This window comes from Macrosteles quadrilineatus, unplaced genomic scaffold (genome assembly GCF_028750875.1).
Source record: "Macrosteles quadrilineatus isolate MER2022 unplaced genomic scaffold, UCM_ALF_1.0 Scaffold_4__1_contigs__length_99947679, whole genome shotgun sequence".
NCBI classification, from domain to species: domain Eukaryota; kingdom Metazoa; phylum Arthropoda; class Insecta; order Hemiptera; family Cicadellidae; genus Macrosteles; species Macrosteles quadrilineatus.
Window position 1 is genome coordinate 37,154,344 of NW_026542597.1, and position 18,805 is coordinate 37,173,148.

General features: G+C 36.9%; 1 protein-coding gene across 5 annotated transcripts in view; it reads right to left on the reverse strand.

The window, feature by feature from the left end:
• The window catches only part of LOC128991720 (protein unc-79 homolog), a 53,820-nt gene that overhangs the window by 4,573 nt on the left and 30,442 nt on the right, over positions 1 to 18,805 (reverse strand). For all 5 annotated transcript variants that reach the window (XM_054414845.1, XM_054414842.1, XM_054414843.1 and 2 more), the window contains 21 exons: positions 14,807 to 14,961; positions 13,848 to 13,969; positions 13,223 to 13,454; positions 12,867 to 13,008; positions 12,474 to 12,687; positions 12,152 to 12,239; positions 11,554 to 11,670; positions 10,814 to 11,052; positions 9,708 to 9,982; positions 9,218 to 9,310; positions 8,506 to 8,655; positions 7,893 to 7,996; positions 7,607 to 7,718; positions 6,823 to 7,051; positions 6,129 to 6,269; positions 5,847 to 6,001; positions 5,572 to 5,666; positions 3,633 to 3,884; positions 2,591 to 2,701; positions 2,356 to 2,472; positions 462 to 626 (listed from right to left, as the gene is read on the reverse strand). In XM_054414845.1, the coding sequence (XP_054270820.1) occupies positions 462 to 626; positions 2,356 to 2,472; positions 2,591 to 2,701; positions 3,633 to 3,884; positions 5,572 to 5,666; positions 5,847 to 6,001; positions 6,129 to 6,269; positions 6,823 to 7,051; positions 7,607 to 7,718; positions 7,893 to 7,996; positions 8,506 to 8,655; positions 9,218 to 9,310; positions 9,708 to 9,982; positions 10,814 to 11,052; positions 11,554 to 11,670; positions 12,152 to 12,239; positions 12,474 to 12,687; positions 12,867 to 13,008; positions 13,223 to 13,454; positions 13,848 to 13,969; positions 14,807 to 14,961 (3,308 nt within the window). The remainder of the gene's footprint in view (positions 1 to 461; positions 627 to 2,355; positions 2,473 to 2,590; positions 2,702 to 3,632; positions 3,885 to 5,571; positions 5,667 to 5,846; positions 6,002 to 6,128; positions 6,270 to 6,822; positions 7,052 to 7,606; positions 7,719 to 7,892; positions 7,997 to 8,505; positions 8,656 to 9,217; positions 9,311 to 9,707; positions 9,983 to 10,813; positions 11,053 to 11,553; positions 11,671 to 12,151; positions 12,240 to 12,473; positions 12,688 to 12,866; positions 13,009 to 13,222; positions 13,455 to 13,847; positions 13,970 to 14,806; positions 14,962 to 18,805) is intronic.

An 18,805-nucleotide genomic window follows, 5' to 3' on the forward strand; every position in this document is an offset into this window, starting at 1 on the left:
TTTAATTATTGGACTGTGGCTGATTTAAGGAGTGGCTGAGGGTGCTAGCCCAAAGGCAGCTGAATTTACAGGGAGTTATTCATGAGATAATTGGTTGTGAAACACAAATCTCTGAAGTTTTAAAGGTTGAAAAAAGACATGAAATACCCAATTGATACAATAGCCCATGGAGGTAAATGAGGGACCGTAGAAAGAGGACCAATGGAGAAAAGTAATGGGGCCTCAAATATTTAAATTTGCCTCTATTTGATTGTTTATTACGTGATCCACCAAATGCAGTAAGTGCTGATAATAGTTCATCTTTGATGAGGACATTATGTATTGAGTTTTGACAAAATTAATCAAGATTTACTTTACTCTGTACTTATCTCTCTCACCAAAAACTGTTGCATACCTGAAAATTCTCTTAATCTTTCCTTAACAAAACTTAAGTATCTAAATATCGATGACATTGTGCCCACCTTTATTTTGCCAAGTGTGTGGAAGTCTGAGAGAAAGTCCAGAGCATCGTTGAGATGTTGTCTCATACAATCAGCAGCCCCTGTGTTGATCACAGGCCCGTCCATGTATGGAGTCGGCATGTTGCCTTCCATAGCCACACTGGGTGGTAGGATGCCACCAGAGTCCTAGGAAAAGGAATACATATAAAAATGGTTATGTTACCTGATATCGCCTTGTGGTCCAAGTTTTGTCCTTAATGGATTATGCGCATTTCGGCTCGAACGCTATCGTAATTTCCGTATAAGAACTAATCTTCCCTCAAGATATGCATCAAAAGCTTACAAATAAAACACACAAACATAAAAAACACTCAAAGTTTATTTAGCATCGTTTTTCTTTCCTAACGTGTGCACCGGCAGGACGATATGGAGGTGCTCCTGACGTGTGTCGAGATTTAACTAAAGTCAAGAGTTGGTTGTGATCTGACCTTTGTCCTGATGACGTGGCGAGTGCAGCATTGTTTGTTCTATCGTCTAATTTTATAATGGTTTCAAAAAGAATGTTGGAGTGCACGGTGTTTTGTCATTTAGCAGGTTGTTTGTGTCAAATTTGGTGGCTCTATAAATTTCAAACTGTTCCAATGCTGTCATTGTTCGACTTTTTTGGTAAATATTTAGTGGCTACAAGTTTTCTGTCATTCCTGTATAGCTGTGGTTATAAGTAACTAAATGGTTAAAAATTAGTTACAACTAGATTTTTAAATATTAGTTACAACAAAAATGAAGTAAAAGGAATAATTTGACTATATCATTATTATATACATTTTTTAAACAAAACCCAAATAAATTCAAAAATTTATTTGAAAAGGATTTAGCCCCTGTTTTCTTAGTTCTTGGGGAAGCTGACTGAAGTTTATCCCTTTGAAAAAAATTCCTTATCAGACACTTGGCTTTTCTTAAAATACAAGTATATAAATTCAAAAAGTTTCTAAGAATTCAAATACTTATAGGAGTTTTTTTTTTTTTTTTTTTTTTTTTTTTTTTGTCCTAGGACGCCAGGCACGAGCCTGGGATTGTTTTTCACATTACTTCAGGCTAGACCTAGGGGTTGCGGCATTATCACTTAGATCAAATCCATTGGTGACTTGGCGGGGATCGAACCCGGGACCTCACGGACCGAAGTCCCGCACTCTAGCCACTACGCCAGCTCGCTCCCCATCATAGGAGTAACAATTGATAAAAAGGAAGGAACCGACACTAAGACAAGGATTAAATGGAAATAGGTGTTATTGGGATGAACAAAACTTTGTAAATGTCAGTTGTGTCTCGCACGTACAAACAAAAGAAACAGTGGAAAGAAAGTAGGAAAATGTACAATAGTTTTTGAAAATCTAGTACTAAGCAAGAGAGAGTTGTTTCAGAGAAGAGACTGAGATGAGAGAGAGAGAGAAGAGACTAGCTGAAGAAAAATCAAGACTAGGCCTACTCACGTGGGCAGGACTTTTTAATAGGAGAGACGAGGACATGGATAAAAATCCAAGTTATGAAATCCAGCAGGAAGAAGACCTTTGGGATACAAGTACTAGACAAGGACATGAGGAACAGGATTATTGGAGGAAATAGTTCAAGACAGGCTGAGGTGGAGGCAAATTGTTGGCGAAACTGAAAACCTTTTATGGTTTGAGTGACCAATAGTAAAGTAAGATACATTTCAGTTTCTGGATTTATAATTGTACGGTTGTCCCTGTTATAGATGTCACACTCATTTTAACTGATAATACATACATTGACTCATTTTAATTACAGTACTAATCAAAGAAAGGACTCCTAGTTCTTAGTAGGGATGGCTAACTTGTTGTAACAAAATAAAGTTAAAGGTAAAATTACAGAGGTTTAATAAGTTGTTCAAACTTGCCTGGAGTATAAAGTTGATCAGCATCAAGAAGTTTGAGTCTGGAATCGCTGTTTTGAACTTAATAGCTTGAACGAGCTCAAAAACCACCACTCTAGTCAAAACCTGCTTCTCCCTTTCCTAGATTGCAAAAATGATATCAGTTGGTAAAGTGTTAAAAAAATTTGTAAAAGTACATAAAATAAAGTACATAAAAATATAAAATTGTGAATCTCATTTAATTACACTATTTACTCACCCGAGTAAATGCTCGATTGCAGAGGTAGCAAAGATCTATCAAATAGTGGTACTTAATCGAGCAGTTTTGGATTCCATATGCGAGTATCTTTGAGAACGGGTCAAGGATTCCCTGAAACAAAATAGTTAATCACATTAAGTTAATAAACAATGAGATGATTGTGTATGAACTAGACAGGATAATGTAAGACCCATAAAACTAGTGTCCTACCACAAAGTATTTTAAAACTACGCAAACATTAAGTGTATATTTTCATCTAACTGTGAATCAAGATGTGAGTGTACAATTGAACAAGACAACATGTATAGGATTATTTTTTTACTGAATTAAGAACAGCTATTCCTTGACACAATGATGAAAGACAGGTTCTAGCCATCAAAATGCTACTGATATGTTGTTGCTTACGTTTTTACCATGGATTTAACATATAATTTATCGATTTTTATTAGAAACATATAATCAACTTCAGCGTATGAAAAACAATACCAGTATTGAAACATCATAAGTCGCTCAGATTTTGCAGTAGATTAAGAAGTCTATTTTTGATATTTAATTAGTGGTACAGTGCAAGGCTGTAACACAATCATGGGTGCCAACCAAGAGTGGCAGAGATAATTTATAAAGTTATGATGTAGACATATTTTTTTTAGTATAAGTGACTTCTGACTACACTAGTTTTTGTGTACAAAATCTTGAAAAATTACCTAAACATTAAACCCATGTTTTGAAACATTTTATTTCCAACAAATGTCTGTGGACCATTCTCATTTCTGCAAATCCAAACCTTCCAGTAAGTCACCCTATACAATTTTCTAGCAGTACCCTTGAACAGAATGTTATTGAACTATGTCAACGTAGAACTATTTTCCTACATTACCAATTACACATGTCACATTCCTATACCTTGGTATATTAAAAGCCAGACAATAGCAGCACCGACACCATAATGTTAAGTGTTTGACTCAACTAAGTTGATAGTCAATGCTAAAAAAAAGCAACTTACCACTGTTTTCCCAAATTTCCAATTACAATTTCAAATTACCTTGGTAGATTGGACGCCGGGCACTCGTAGCACCGACACCATGATGCGCAGCAGCGCTGTCACATCTGACAGAGAGTACATTACAAACACGATGCGCCGGAACAGCAACTCCAGCTGTGCCAGGAGGGCAGACCACGTGGACGCCCCTGGGCCTAGCCCGGCCTCTAGCGGCAAACAGTCCAGATAGCATGCAGTGTTGTGCAGGATCACTGGCAACTGCTCAGGACACAGCGACTTCTTGGAGTTGAGGTTCTGTGATGGGAGAAAAGCGCTATGTTAATTTCTATGTTTATAGAATTATGGGAAAATCTTTTGGGAAAGATCAAAGAAGGAAAAAAGTACCGTTGGCCGGCTGTGTAGACATCATCATCGTCTCCCACGGTCACGAAAGCGTGATCGTCGTCTTGCGCAATAGTGGCAAAATCATGAACATCTCTCGTGGTCGTGAAGACATCATCATCGTCTCCCGCGGTCACGAAAACGTGATCGTCGTCTTGTGCGATAGCGGCAAAATCATGAACATCTCCCGCAGCCTTGTAGACACAATCATCGTCTCCCGCGGTTTCGAAAACGGGATCGTCGTCTTGCGTGATAGCGGCAAAATCATGAACATCTCCTGCAGCCGTGTAAACGTCATCATCGTCTCCCGCGTTCTCGAAAACGTGATCGTCGTCTTTTGTGATCGCAGCAAAATCATGAAAATCTCCCTCAGCCATCTAGACATCATCATCGTCCCCTGTGGTCACAAAAACGTGATCATCGTCTTTCACGATAGAATCAAAATAATGAACGTCTCCCGCGGCCGTGTAAACGTCATTAACGTCTCCCGCGGTTCCAAAAACGTGATCGTCGTCTTGCGTGATAGCAGCAAAATCAAGTTCATTTCCCGTGGCCATGTGGACATCACCATTGTCTCCCGCCGTCACAAAAACGTGATCATCGTCTTTCGCGGTAGCGGCAAAATCATGAACATCTCCCGCAGTTTCGAAAACGTGATCGTCGTCTTGCGTGATAGCGGCAAAATCAAGTTCATTTCCCGTGGCCGTGCAAACGTCATCGTATTTCACTATCGCGGCAAAATCAAGTTCATTTCCCGTGGCCGTGTAAACGCCATCATCGTCTTCCGCGGTCGGGATACAATCTTGGACTTCTTCCGCGATGACGGGCGAATAGAGACAACTCCTACGCTAACGGGGAAATAGCGAGGATCTTTTGCGGTCTCTCAAATTTCATCAACAGCTCCCGCTATCGCTGCGAAAAAGATGATTAGTGAAATAAATTCATCAAGAAAATAATATTTGAGGCCCCAAGTGAGGCCCCCTTCTAGGTCGAGGCCCCCGGCAACCGCCGTGTCCGCCGTTAGGGAAATACGGCCCTGCCGTTGGCAAAATAAAGCATCGTATTCAGAAAAATACACTAGTAGACCTAATGAAATGTAGAACCTTTGAAATGCATGAGAAGGGAGGAGGGCTGGGGAATGAAAATTATAGGAAATTAACATGTTCATGGTTGTCCATAAAACTGCATAGTAGCAAAAATACAACCACTGGTCTAAAAAAATACCAGAGAAGATAAAATTCCACTAAGACACTGCAGGAAAGTATGGACCTTCTGTACTAGTTTTGATAACTCTAGAAATTTACTGATGAAAGAGATTGTAAATAATTGTATCAAGTACCTGGATTGATTATGAAACTTACACCCTTCACTTATTGATGAGAAACGCCCTCTAATTGCAACCACAAAACATCACAGAAAACATAACAGTTAACAGACAATAAAATGTAATATTATAAGTGGAACTAAATAGAATAGATAAATATAGTAGGCCTATTCACTATTCGCTACAAGTAAGTTATCATTGGCTTTAAATGCATTGAAAATAAGTCTTGAGACCTATTTGTTGGATGTACATGAACAGTGTAAAACAACGACTCACTTCTAACAGCAACTGCAGAGGTGCAATGGGGTTAAGCTCATTGAAATCTAGAAGAGCTTGAGCAACGCTTCTGAAAAACTGCATCCTTGAGGAATCTGAAACACATGGATAAATATAATAAAAAACAGCAATATAAATTAGCAATTTATAGAATCCATAGGAGGTTTATCAAAAACAAATTCAGATATAACTACATTTAAATCTTTCATTGTGAATAATTATATACATTGTACTAAACAAGGATTGAAAATACTAAAAATCAACTATTTAAGCACCTGACACATGTGTCTGGAACATCTGCACAAACACTCCATTGGGTGCCAGCTGGTGTAGAACACAGCGGATGAACTGATGCGCCACACTGATAGCACCGCCTGGCAGATACATGTTGCTCTCACACTGCCAGGGGTAAGTGGCACTCATCGCAAGCCTGGTGTAAAACAGTAGTAGAGTTGAAACAAAACGGCTTAAAAGAACTTTTTAGATGTTTGAATAGGAAAATTATTGCTGGTAGCCTAATGAATTCAATTTTTTATAAATATTTTTCAGTTACTCACTTGGCCACGATGGTGAGTATGTCAGGCAGCAGCGGTGCTGCCAGTGCAGGCTCTCTGTGTATGAAGGTCCCCAGAATGACGATACACAGTCCGAGTTCCTCATCGCTGTACTCTTCCCTCACTGTTCCGCACTCGCCACACCTTCATAGAAACACATTTAATTTATGTGGTAAATTTTGTAAAAACACTGGATTGAATTTGTTAATATACAAATTTTCTTGTTGGAGACTAATGATGTAAGATCGGGCACAGGAGCATACATTAGAATTTTAGTTATGATAGCAGGCTTACCTAGATGGGAAAAAAGTAAAAACTTAAGGAAACACACTTTTCCCAAGACAGCATGACTATGACCTAAGATTTAAAACTATTTGTTGAGTAAAAATGAGTTAAATATGGTACTAGGTTTTGTAATTATGTGTTGAAATATAAGTATAATAATGTTCCCAGAAACTTCCTAGCCTCCATTGTACCTGAAGATATCCTTATCATTTACTCAACCTTGGTGAATAATTCTATCATTTCTATTCTATATTCTAATTACTGTGAAGAGTTTAGAGGTGTTGTGTTCCTTGTGACATGATGGACCACTTCTATACTTGATAACCTCCTTCCCAAAAAACAATCTATAGCTTAGACCTGCAACACAGGAACTGAGACTCCTGAGGGTCCTGATGAACTGACTGGTTCTCACCTCTCGTACACACAGTCCTCGCCCACTCTGAAGGAGCTCTGCTTCAGTTCAAACGCAGCATGACAGGCTTGCTGCGTAGCCGGGTTGAGGAGGGATTGTTGCTGCGCCCCACACCAGGAGGTAGGTCTACGAGAGCTGTCGGAAACGTTGTAAGCTCCGGCCGATGCCGCAAACGGAACCTGTCTCCTCACCTTTGACTTCTGCATCCTGTCTTTGTCGTCTGCTTTCCCTGTAAATTTTCAAGATATAATCTGGTGTTCAAGATTTCAATGGATAATCAAATGTACAAAATGCTGTCTATACTTTGCCTGAAAGCGATGTAAATGTCATCTTTACCACAACAACAACAATTTAATGTCAAACCTTTTAAATACCACATAATTTCCTGCAATAATCAAAGGCTGTCTACTTTAGCTATAGTTGTTTAATATATTATCAATTTTATCCATAACAATAGCCACTTGTGTACCTACCATTTGAACATAAAGAAACGCCAGTAAAAAACATATTGTATCGATTCTAAATATTTAAAATTAAAAATAAACCGTACATTATCGGTACTGTCAATTTTGCAGCAAAACTATATAGTTTACAGTAGCACATTTCTTACTTGCTTATCTGTATGGCATTTTTATTTTTATAAACTTCAAACAAAAATATCATTACAATATTATTAGGCAAGGTATGTATTAAAGGGGTTTAAATACATCTGTAAACGTACAAAATGGTAATTTTATCTTAACAAGCTCAAAATTTATTATATGTACATGGTTTGCCCAAGTACCTGAGGAGGGTTTGCGGAAAAAGCCAGCATCATGATCAGGTTGGTTGGTAGGTGGTGGGGATTCCAACGCGACTTGCTTGATGAGTCTGCGGGGACTGATGCTACGGCTAGTCTGGACACAGTTAGTTGCGACAATAGCAATTATTTAGTGAAGTACATTTCATTACATATATTGCTACAAAAATTAACACTTCATGCATGATGTAAATTTAGTGAAATCATATACTTCAATACATATATTCTACAAACTTCAAATTGAATATTGACAACTTCAAACTCTGGTTACCTGTAGCGGTTCGCTTCTCTCAAAGCTGTCTTGTTTGGTGTAAGACAAGGAGTCTATGTCACTCGGGGACCTTGTTGGACCTTGGTCCATGGAAGCTTTGCGCTCTACAACAAATAAATCATCCAAAATTACATAAATGTTGTGCGGATGTTTGTGAATATACGGTGAACATTAAAGTGATGTAACATTTTCATAAAAGAGTAATATATTTTATTCTTGAAATGTAGTGTAACTTGGCTTGGGAAGAGATTCATTACAGTCAATGATTTCAAATGAACACCAGTATATAGTGGTGTATGGAGCTTCTGCCCCAGAGAATTCAAATTCTGCTTATCACCAACAGCTTTTAGCCATGTAGGATTTCCTATCCAGAGAACTAAAAATTGATATCTATCTTAAACAAGGAGGTACTTCTCTGTTTTAGAAATTCTCCCCATAAAAGCCTATGCAACAAAATTAGTTGAAGTTTCAATGAAAAAAAAAGTACAAAAAACGTTGCAAAAAATTCACATCTAACAAAATCTTTTCTCAATTGGCTATATCAATGTCACTGTAATTATTGGTTAATGAACAGAAAACTTATTCTATACTTCTTATGATGCATTTCCCTCACCAAGGTCGCAGGAGTTGACGCCCAGTGCTTGTCTAACATGTTGCACCAACGCAGGCACAGATGAGCCGATAGGCAGCAGTCTCTCTTGTGGTGGCATCTCTAGATGAGAGACACTCTGTACTGAGTCCGTCTGACTCTCTTGTGGTGACTCTACACGCACATAGACTCAGCGTTATATGAACTCAGTTGTCATTAGTAAATGAACTTTTAGACCACACTACAATGATTTAACCAGCTTCCCACGCAAGGATTTAGTCCAGAAAACAGCTGTTTGCCGCCAGCATAATAAAATGGGGTTTCATTATGTACACAACCAGTTTTTTACCGGACACTAACCAGCTGATTATATTTGACAATGATTTATAAACCAAAATAGGTTATGAGTAGGCCTAGTGATTGTTAGTTCTTTAGTCGGTGGGAACATGTAAGGATTTGCACAGAAGTTGGCTTAGTGTAGTATGGCATAAAATATTGTACGTCACTCCAAAATGTGTTTACCGGACTGGTATGGCAATCCCCCACTCGACTTTGACACGCACGGGAACAACCAGACTCGTCCGGTAAACACCTATTTTCAGGACTAGTAACGTAATATACTATTTCTATACTAAACATTGTCTTTGTCAGTAAAAAAGGAGAAGTCATCTCACTGGATTTCACACTTGTAATTTATTCATATTGAGATAAAAATAAGCAATGCATTCATACTAACCAACTGATATTACGTCCATCTTGGAAAGAGGAGAGTCAGGCGAGCCGTAGTTTGTCGTTTCTTCTTGGCGCCGAGAGATCATCGCTTTGCACACTACAAAAAGAATATAATTGTATAAAAGAATAACAGAAATATTTTCCAAAACTATTAGAAAATGTTTTTAAATACTCTGGGAGTTTGGTTATCTAGCATTATTTTCAAACTGGTAGAAAAAATACACTTGTGTGAGTCCCTATGTAAGTAAATCTTTTGCGTTTATCAGATAAAACAAAACCGTTTCATAAATGGATTATAATCCCACAACACATAACTGGTTTAATACTTCTTCCTTACAAAAGAAGTTGTAGCAAAATTTAAGTAAACATTCAATGCAGAATTTTTTTAATACTCATTTATCAATGAAGTCTATACAAAAGGCATTTTATTAGATCAAACTCACAATGATGGTAATTAATCTTGTAACATATCATGTAATTTTCACAAAACAAACCTGGTTTCCCTGAGTTTCCTGTGTGCAGCAGTCGCTCTTGACAGGGCAGAGTGGAATGTGCCTTGTAGTGTGCTCCTGGTCCATCTATCTGCCAGGGAGGGTGCGATGTAGGGGTAGGGGTGGGGGTAGATGAGGAGGTGGAGGTGGGGGTATTCCCTCCCTCCGGTGCTCGCTTGCCTCTTCCCATTGGCCGAGGGACGGGTGACCCATGCTGCGAGTTGTCCGGCCAACACTCTGTGTCCTTCTCCAGCGACCTATCCTTCTCCAAGGTAGGCCTTTGGAACTCAATTCATATTAGTTGTTTGTAGAAACTCTACCAATGAGCCTCTAACACTAGTTAATGGTTTATAAACTTTGTTTCTCAAACTAGTTAACCGACAGAAAAAACTTCCTTATACCTCTTCCCCAGTAGTAAAACCTTGTATTGCTACAATATTCACTAAGATGTAGTGGAATGAAAAAGAAGAAATAGTGTTCAATGAGTATGCTGGCTTTCACTGTCAGTTACCAATTTTACCATAAAAGGTCTAAAAGCCAAATACCAGAGCACAATTTAATATAAATTTAAATACATAAATGATATATCATTTCACAAAGCGAAATCCAAGACGGCGGTAAATTGTAGTATTGCCTCACATGTGCAGAACAACTGACTATCCAGGAAAAGCTAGGACAACACTTGTTGATTGTATGCTCCTTAGTATCTAAAAAATGTAAATGCTACTCAATGCAAACAGAGATAAAATAAAAGATAAAATAATTTAAAAAGCCTACTTATTCACTGGATGATTTTTTTGAGAACCCTATAATGTAGATAAAAATTATCTGTTATCCTTCTATGTCTATGTCTATGCTCAGACTAAACAAGTAGATAATCGTAAAAAAATTTACACTTTTAAGAGAGACAGCCGACACTGCTATTTTCAGAATCAGTGTAATTTTGCAATTGCTCTTTATCTACTTTTCATAAGAAATCACAGATTATCAGCAAGAATTTAACGATGCTGTTTAAGCCCTATCAATCTCCCCTCCAGGAGTTAAAACCATATTTTTTTAAGGTAACAAATATTGAACTTTCGGTACACTCTGAAATACCATTTACTCACTTGAGTGTCAGTGGTGGGGGTGGATGATGGGGAGAGACCGGTGTAGGTCCCTCCCTGACTGTTGGGATGGAGGGGGTGGACGCAGATGGAGTTTTGCTAGACATCTCGGCGGGGCTGGTGGGTGGGACTATCTTGCTTGGTGGAGTTACCGAGAACAGAGACGACGTCACTAACATCTTCATCCCTTCCTTCACCCCCCACTTGCCTGCCAGACCAGCGAGGCCGGACCCATTACTCTTCTGGAAATTACAGATTTAACTGTTGAATGTATGTGAGACAGAGTAAGTTCAGTTGTTTAAAATTTGTTGATTTTTTGAAAGAGATACAAAACTGGAACTCCTTGTTGAAGAGAGTTTAATGTATTTTACTTGATAGCTGTACCGACAGATTTAGGTTGGCTCCAAACTACCAAATCATCGTATCTTTACGTGGCTCAAAGCCATTGCTGGTTGGTGGAGTTAGGATTACCACGCTTTAAACACAAAATCAGCTATCCAACTGAAATATTTAGATTGGATTTCTGCCAATCATAACTTGAGGTCAGCTTTGCTGAAAGCTATGTGAAAAATATTTTTAGTGGCTGGAACTGTAGGTTCCAGAAAATAAACAAATAAAGATCTGATAGGTGAGGTAAGCTGTATCTTTATTCAAAATCTCCTTTTCCAAAAACCAAATGATAGTTTATTTTATTTCATTAATAGGTCAAGAAAATGTTAAGTTTCGTCATGAAGACAACTTACCTGGATCGAATGATCGTCACTGCCTAAGAACCACACTGGTCGTGTGCCTCTGCTAGATCCGTCATTGCCTTTCTTCTTGCCATCTGGATCATCCGTTCGATCTTCCTCAAATGAACCCTAATGATTGTAATCAGTACATAGATATAACAGGTTTAATCCATCTAGTAAATATGGATTACTTTTATGGATAATGCTTGTGCAGTAGTTATTAGTTTAGCCTAAAAATATTTTAAGAGCTAAAGAATTTTCCTAGTTCCCCTCTGACACAGTTCACCTATGCTTCATACCAGCATATGTGTCAAACTGTCTATTGACCTGGAAATGTTTTAACCAAGTTTAAGCCCTTATTTCTTTCATTGGCGATAAGTTTGGGGATAAGTCAAAAATACATGTTTATTAGTTATTTCCTTAGTCTAATGGAACAATTTGGAGAAGAATTCTTTTCTTTGAGTATTTTGTTTTGATTCTGATCTGAACTTTTTACCAATACATGGGACTCAGTGACACAGAGAAAGTACTTTTGGCAAAGTTTGGTCTCTCACAATTGTTGATGCTTCACGTTCATATAAAGTTTTTGTTAGTTTTAAAATAAACAAACCTGAGAACTTCCATGAGCTGTGCTGTCAGATTTACTTTCTGGAATCGCAGCGAGCTCAGATTCTGTCTCTTCTGCTTCAGTAGAATATCTGTAGAGCGAAGATAGGGTAAATATAGTATCAAAGCGTTGGCACACTACCTTCCACAATTTCCTAAACTTTAATCTAACAATCTTAATTTTTTTACTCTAATATCCAATTGATTTCACTAGAGTTGCATAGATTGATGATTTCAGCAATATTTGGTTTGTAAAACCTAATTCATAAGGCGCCCCCTCGCATATTTAAGTTTTCTACAAGCATCTCATTTGAAAGGTAACCTACCCAGCTTCTAAGTGTCTCTTTCCTTTGAGAGAGTGAACGTCTTCCTCCCAGTGAGTCTCCATAGAGCTGGGGGACTTTTGGTGGTAGACGGCTGAGGTCTTGCCTCGGGAGGTTACATGACCAGTCACGTCAGCCCCCGAGTACATGGGGGAGAGAGGGGGCGTGTCCATCCCTCCGTGTTCCCCCTCCACTCCCAGGGATGGTTGGCTCACATCTACAATCACAGGATAATATAAACGTGAAAGGTTATATACAATATTTAACTATCACTTTACACAAAAAAAGTGTGAGCAGCATTATTGTTTTGGTAGCTATTTCATCCTATTGCAGATTTCAAGAACAAACATTTTACAATATGTAGGTTAACACACAAGGTAATCCTATTATTATTACCTCTAGAGCGAGAGGGGGGGGCCCCCATCACAACTGTGGGAGGTATCCTGCGACATACGTGATGCTGGGAGTCCAACGTGTTGATCACAATCTTCACCAGAGCCTGCAGTTGAGAGCACAGTGGCTGCTGGTTGTATTGGTACTGCAATCAAAATTGTCACTTGTATTAGTCGTGGAGAAAGTAATCTTATTCTAAAAAGTATCTCGGTAAAAAAATTTAATAAATGAAGAGTACTAAAACTAGGAAATGAAAGGATGTATTGTTATAAACTTAATACTTCTGTACTGTGTATAAATATATATATATATATATATATTTAACTCTGTATAAATAAGGACATTAAACTAGAACTCACCTTGTACAACAGGACCAGTAAGGACATGAGCCAGGAGCGGCGAGTGTGAGGCTCCAGGTACCACAGGCTGTAGGGAGGGTGAGGGGGGGACTCTGGAGGGTGGTGGTGGGGAGGACAGGGGCAGTACTGCAGCAGCACTAGACATGTGGGGATCACCATCCAACCCATCAGGTGGTTCTGGTCCAGCAGCTGGGGCAGATTGGCGATGAACACGTTGAACACTGGCGACTGCCTGTACGGACGACAGAAAGTGGTAAGAGAATCATGTGATCCACAATACATTGTTCTCTCTAATTTAAACGTATTACTTTTGTATCTAGATTGGCGGACCTGGAGTGGAAGGTAGATTGTGAATTTCAACATGTTCAATTACATGTTCAAAATACTACCTTATATCAAACCTGTAAATAAACTGTCGCATTTTAAGTTTATGAAGGTTGTGTGTGTAATTTGGTTTTTACGGCATCGCTTGAAAAATGAAAACTTGGGAAATAAATCAACAGCTGATTGAATTAACAAAAGCTTTAACTGCTTACACAATCTCCGTTGATAAGACAGCTATTATAATTTTTTACTGTACATTCAGGTGTAAAATAGTTTGAAAGCTTAAATCTGGTGAACTCACCGCAAACGATGAGAAGGAATGTGAAATCCTCGTTCATTTTGGTTGTAACCGAGCAGTAGATACAGGTGGCGCAGTACAATTGTTTGTGTTTTTGCCTGAGATTTCTCATCACTAGGAAAAGCCTGATCAAACATAAGATAAATTATAATCAGTAAACATACAATAATGTACTCAATTTTTTGAAATTGTTTGACACAACTGTAATCATTCTATTGTAACCTATATTATTTAAATATGTAAATAAATAGGGACTGAAGTGTTTGCAAATGGCTATCCGCCAAAACATGAAACACCATTGATGTAGTGAGCAGCTAGCTTTGTGGGACAATACAAGAATAACAAGCTTAGTGTGGTGTTTACTGGGTAGATGTCTTGTGTAGCTTAGTTACTGACAAACGCTCCTTTCACACTATACGATTTCTGCCAAACGGTTAAAAACCATGTGGGTATGTTTTTTTTAGTAGCGTAAAGAAGAGCATGAGAGCTTTCTCACTACACGGTTCCCCGTGTACAGATACCCTTACCGGTAGATACCCATGCCGTCTTGCAGCTGTCCACTACCACTGAACGGTATGGTTGTCACACCAAGGTCGCGCATCAGTGGCACATTTAAATGCAAGCTTTCATACTGCATAGATTTTTTTCAAACAGTAAAATTCCAGTGCAACTACAGTAGATCAGCTGTTGTATGTTTATTGTTTACAATCTGACCTGTCAATTTGACACTGTTTATGTTTATTGTGACGTTTTAAACACATTCACCTTGGCATACAGTCTGAAACCATGAAATGTGAAAGAAACATAAACTCATCATAAGATTGCACTGTTTTCAATTGGACGGTTGAAAACCTATAGTGTGAAAGGAGCATAAGACCAGCTGTTCTTTAGCTGGACTGTTTCTTAAAATCCCAACGATCAAGAACAGTTGTGTCCAGTATCTTCAACCCTTAATCACTTGCCTGATCGGAACGAGACAGAAACTGCATCAGCAGAAACACCAAGAGATGCATCGTCTCTCGATCTGATTCCTCAAGATCGATAACTCGATGCATGAAGCCGACGAGGTTAGTTTCGTCTGGCACCGGAGCTGCACTCATTGAGTGTATGTGTCCGTCTGTAAAACAACAAAACACTGCGTTACTAAACGCATCATCTGGGGTACTGAGCAAGATTACTGTAAACCATCTGCATATCAAACATAGAACATCCAACATTTATGACAACATGCTGAGGTACTGTCGTGTGAATGAGAAGACAATACGTGCGCAATCACCTTTCATATTTAGTAAATGTATTTGTTTTGTTTTTTTTATTATGAAAATAGTACTGTCAATTTTGTTCTTATGAATGTTTAAGCAACAAAGGAAGAAATTAACGAATGTAAACAGATTTTTTTTTTTTCAATTTTGCATAATTAACGAGGCAACAGATTAAGAGGAAATCCAAAAACGTCAATCCAAGACAGATTGCATAAAACGGGCTTAAAGGTAGATAATGACATGAGCTATAACAAGGAAGGTGTATAGGCCTATACAGAAGGCCATTTGAGAGTGTTTGTCGAGATCCAATGAAAGCAATGAGCTTAAGAAAATAAAACATGTTGTTACGGTTTTTAAAGTTGATGTATAAGATAGAATAATCAAGGAAACTAATAAAGACAGTTAAAAATTCAAATTTTTAGTCACTCTTTTATTAACTGGTGTCGAAACGCAGAATTTCTTTGAATCACTTCATTTTCACAATTTACACTTCACTAGTTTTACAATACACCATTTTCAGCCATTGGTGTTATTTGACTTTGTAATGGCTCTTAAGGAATAATGTTTACAGTTCAAATTTTTTTTTATGCAATGACTATTTTCGATTTGTTATTTTTTTTCCTTTGCTGCTCTTATATGTTACTATACAAACTAATATGTGCTTTGTAACTAATCTACAAAATATTATTATTAAATTATTTAGTTATAAGTTTATCATTAAAAGGCTTAATGTACGTGTCTAAACTTATAAAATAGGGTTTTCTTCAAATAATTACTCAACATAAAATTTTAATGAACGTCTTGTTTTACGTTTTTGAAGACAGCAAACTCTAAAAAACCTGTAAAAAATTGGTATACAGTATGTACATTTTCAAGTGTGTGTCAATCAATCAATAATTCAGTTTATCAAAATATCAGTAAAACCATAGCTTTAATATTTTAAAATTCATATTTAGTTTAAATATCCTGAAATCAGCAAACCACACTTTCAAATACTATTACATTAGACCTAATAATTGTTTCATGTGAATTAAAATAAAGAAGATCAAAAAGATTACTCCTATTTTATAAAATTAATTATTTCTAAAATTAAACCTTAGATTACTAAGGGTCTGTTCTGTATTACTAAGGGCAAGACTAAAGTTCCAAAAATAATAAGTTTATATCAATGCTAAATTATAAAAAAAATTTTAGACAGTATTTTATTGAGTTAATAAATCTTAAATTATATAAATAGAATAGATTATATATGTTTACAATGCCATACCTGGGTCCAAATTTTCTAGAGATGAATAATAGAGGGTGTTTTATAAAGAATCATCCGATTTTATACGTTTATAATTTCAAAACTAATAATGTTCATGTAATAGGAGGGCACCCAAAGTAACAGTAGGTATTCCAAGAGGAATACGTACCGTTACATTCATATGGACATGAGGTAAATTTAAATTAAAGGATAACTCATAGTTTTTTTTACATACAAACATGATGGTACCCCACCATACTGGAATCTTCATGTAAGATATTTTTTTAATGTTAAGCTTTATAAAAGATAGATCGGCCATCCTGGACCAAACGATTCTGCAATACGTCACTGGCCTCCAAGGTCACCGGAACTTACTATTTGTGATTTCTTTGTGTGGGGGGTTTGTAAAAGAGACTATTTATATTCCTCCAATAATGTTGGTTAAACTGAAGAACCGCACTAGAGCAGTTGAAATTCATCACTTAAGACATACTAGCTAAGGTGTTGGACGAATTCAATTAAGTATTGCCTAGACATATGGTGAACATCTAAAGGGGGTCATATTGAGCATTTAAATGGTATGTAAAAACTTTATGAGTTATCATTTTATATCAAATTAACCTCATGATCATTAGTTTTGAAATTATAAACCTATAAAATCGGATGATTCTTTTTGAACACCCTGTATACTGTATGTGTTATGTGTATAAGTTTTCTATGTAGTTTTATAATCTTAACAATAATGTGGTACATTTACATCAAAAGGAACACAACCATTCGATATTTGAATCTTTGGAAAATGTCTCGTAGCATGAAAATACGTTAAACATCCTGGAATTTGTTTGATAGTTAGAAAAACTTACACTCAAAACACTCAAAATGGCCAACACCAACGAATGGATTGTACAATGAAAGCTAGATTACACCCAAAGTCGTTAAGTGCAACCTCTTAATGCAATATGTGTAGTTCAGTAAATAGAAAGCGGAATCAAAAAAATATCATATGGCTTTTAGTGGACAGATTTCTACAATAATAAAGGAATATTTTTCATGAGAACTATCCCTATTCGTCTCACCTCAGTCACATATTTAAGCTATTGGTGATTGGTGGGATTTGAACCCTTAGCCTCTAAAACAGAAGTCCATAGTCTAAACACTGAGCTAGCGACATCCCCAGGTAAACAGAAAAGATAAGAAAGAATATAGTCTAAACTATATGAGTACTGATAATGGATCTACATTTTCTCAAAATGAGTGCCTCATTCCTTAATTTTGTTCTGCAACAATTTCGTCAGACAAAATTTACTACCAGACATTTTGCACATTCTGTAAAATTCCATTCTCAGTGGTTAGGCTACTGAGGAAGCCAATAACTTAACTACCAACAAAGGCAAAATGTCTGACGAATGAGTTTTATCATCATGCAGTTAACACTGAAAAAATCCATGAATTCTCAAAAATCTACTGACTGGACTCTGAAATCTAATCAAGGTGAGTAGCCTACCATATTTATTTTGGATAAAGGGTGTGATTTATTTGGTTTCTAATGGAACATATCTTCAATAAGCCACACTTCACCTAAAGCAGCAAAACTCGTTTTCAAATTACCGACAGAATTAGTTAGCAGCTACGCAATTTATACACGACATTTGTCTTTATTTACTGAACTACGATTCTAAAATGTATTAGTAAAGCTACAAATGTATGGTAGTTACAATAATCTGTCTTTGACAAATCTAAACAGTTATCTTCTATTTAACAGTGTTGTGGTATATTACACATTTATGTGAAGGGATATAAGCCATTCAGAGGGGGGTCTTCCACAGAGTAAGCTACTGTAGAGCTATTTAAATATGGACTAATATATATATATATATATTATATTTAGTAAAACATGTGTTATTGAACCCATTCTCAGCAATTCAGTAGCTTTTCAAGGTAACACAGCGCCATGCTTGATTGGGATTTATCACATAAACATTAGTAGAAACATGCCGCAGTCACCGTCTCTCCGTCCCTAAAACATCACTGAAAAGTGAGTACATCGTAATAACTACATACAGTACTAGAAATTTATTTGCAAACTTACGATAGCACAACACATTCACTATCTGTAGAATGTTAAACAGTTTAAATTGTATTTCCTGTAACACAAAAATTACACCTTTTTAATGAAGAGTAGAATGGTGTTTCAACAATGCAAAACAAAATATGTAAACCTAATTTATACTTCCTAACGTGATAGAAAGAAAAACAATTTTCTTGAAACTAACGTTAAATTTTACTACAAATTGGATCCCAACGTTTAAAAATACTTTTTTTGCACTAACAATTCAGAGATATATTTTAAAAATTAAATTACACTTTTCCTAGAAGAAAAACCAAGTAAAATTGTAAGGCAATTTGTTCATTTCAGTTTTCTACTAAGCAGTGTTTTTAATTTGAATTATCCA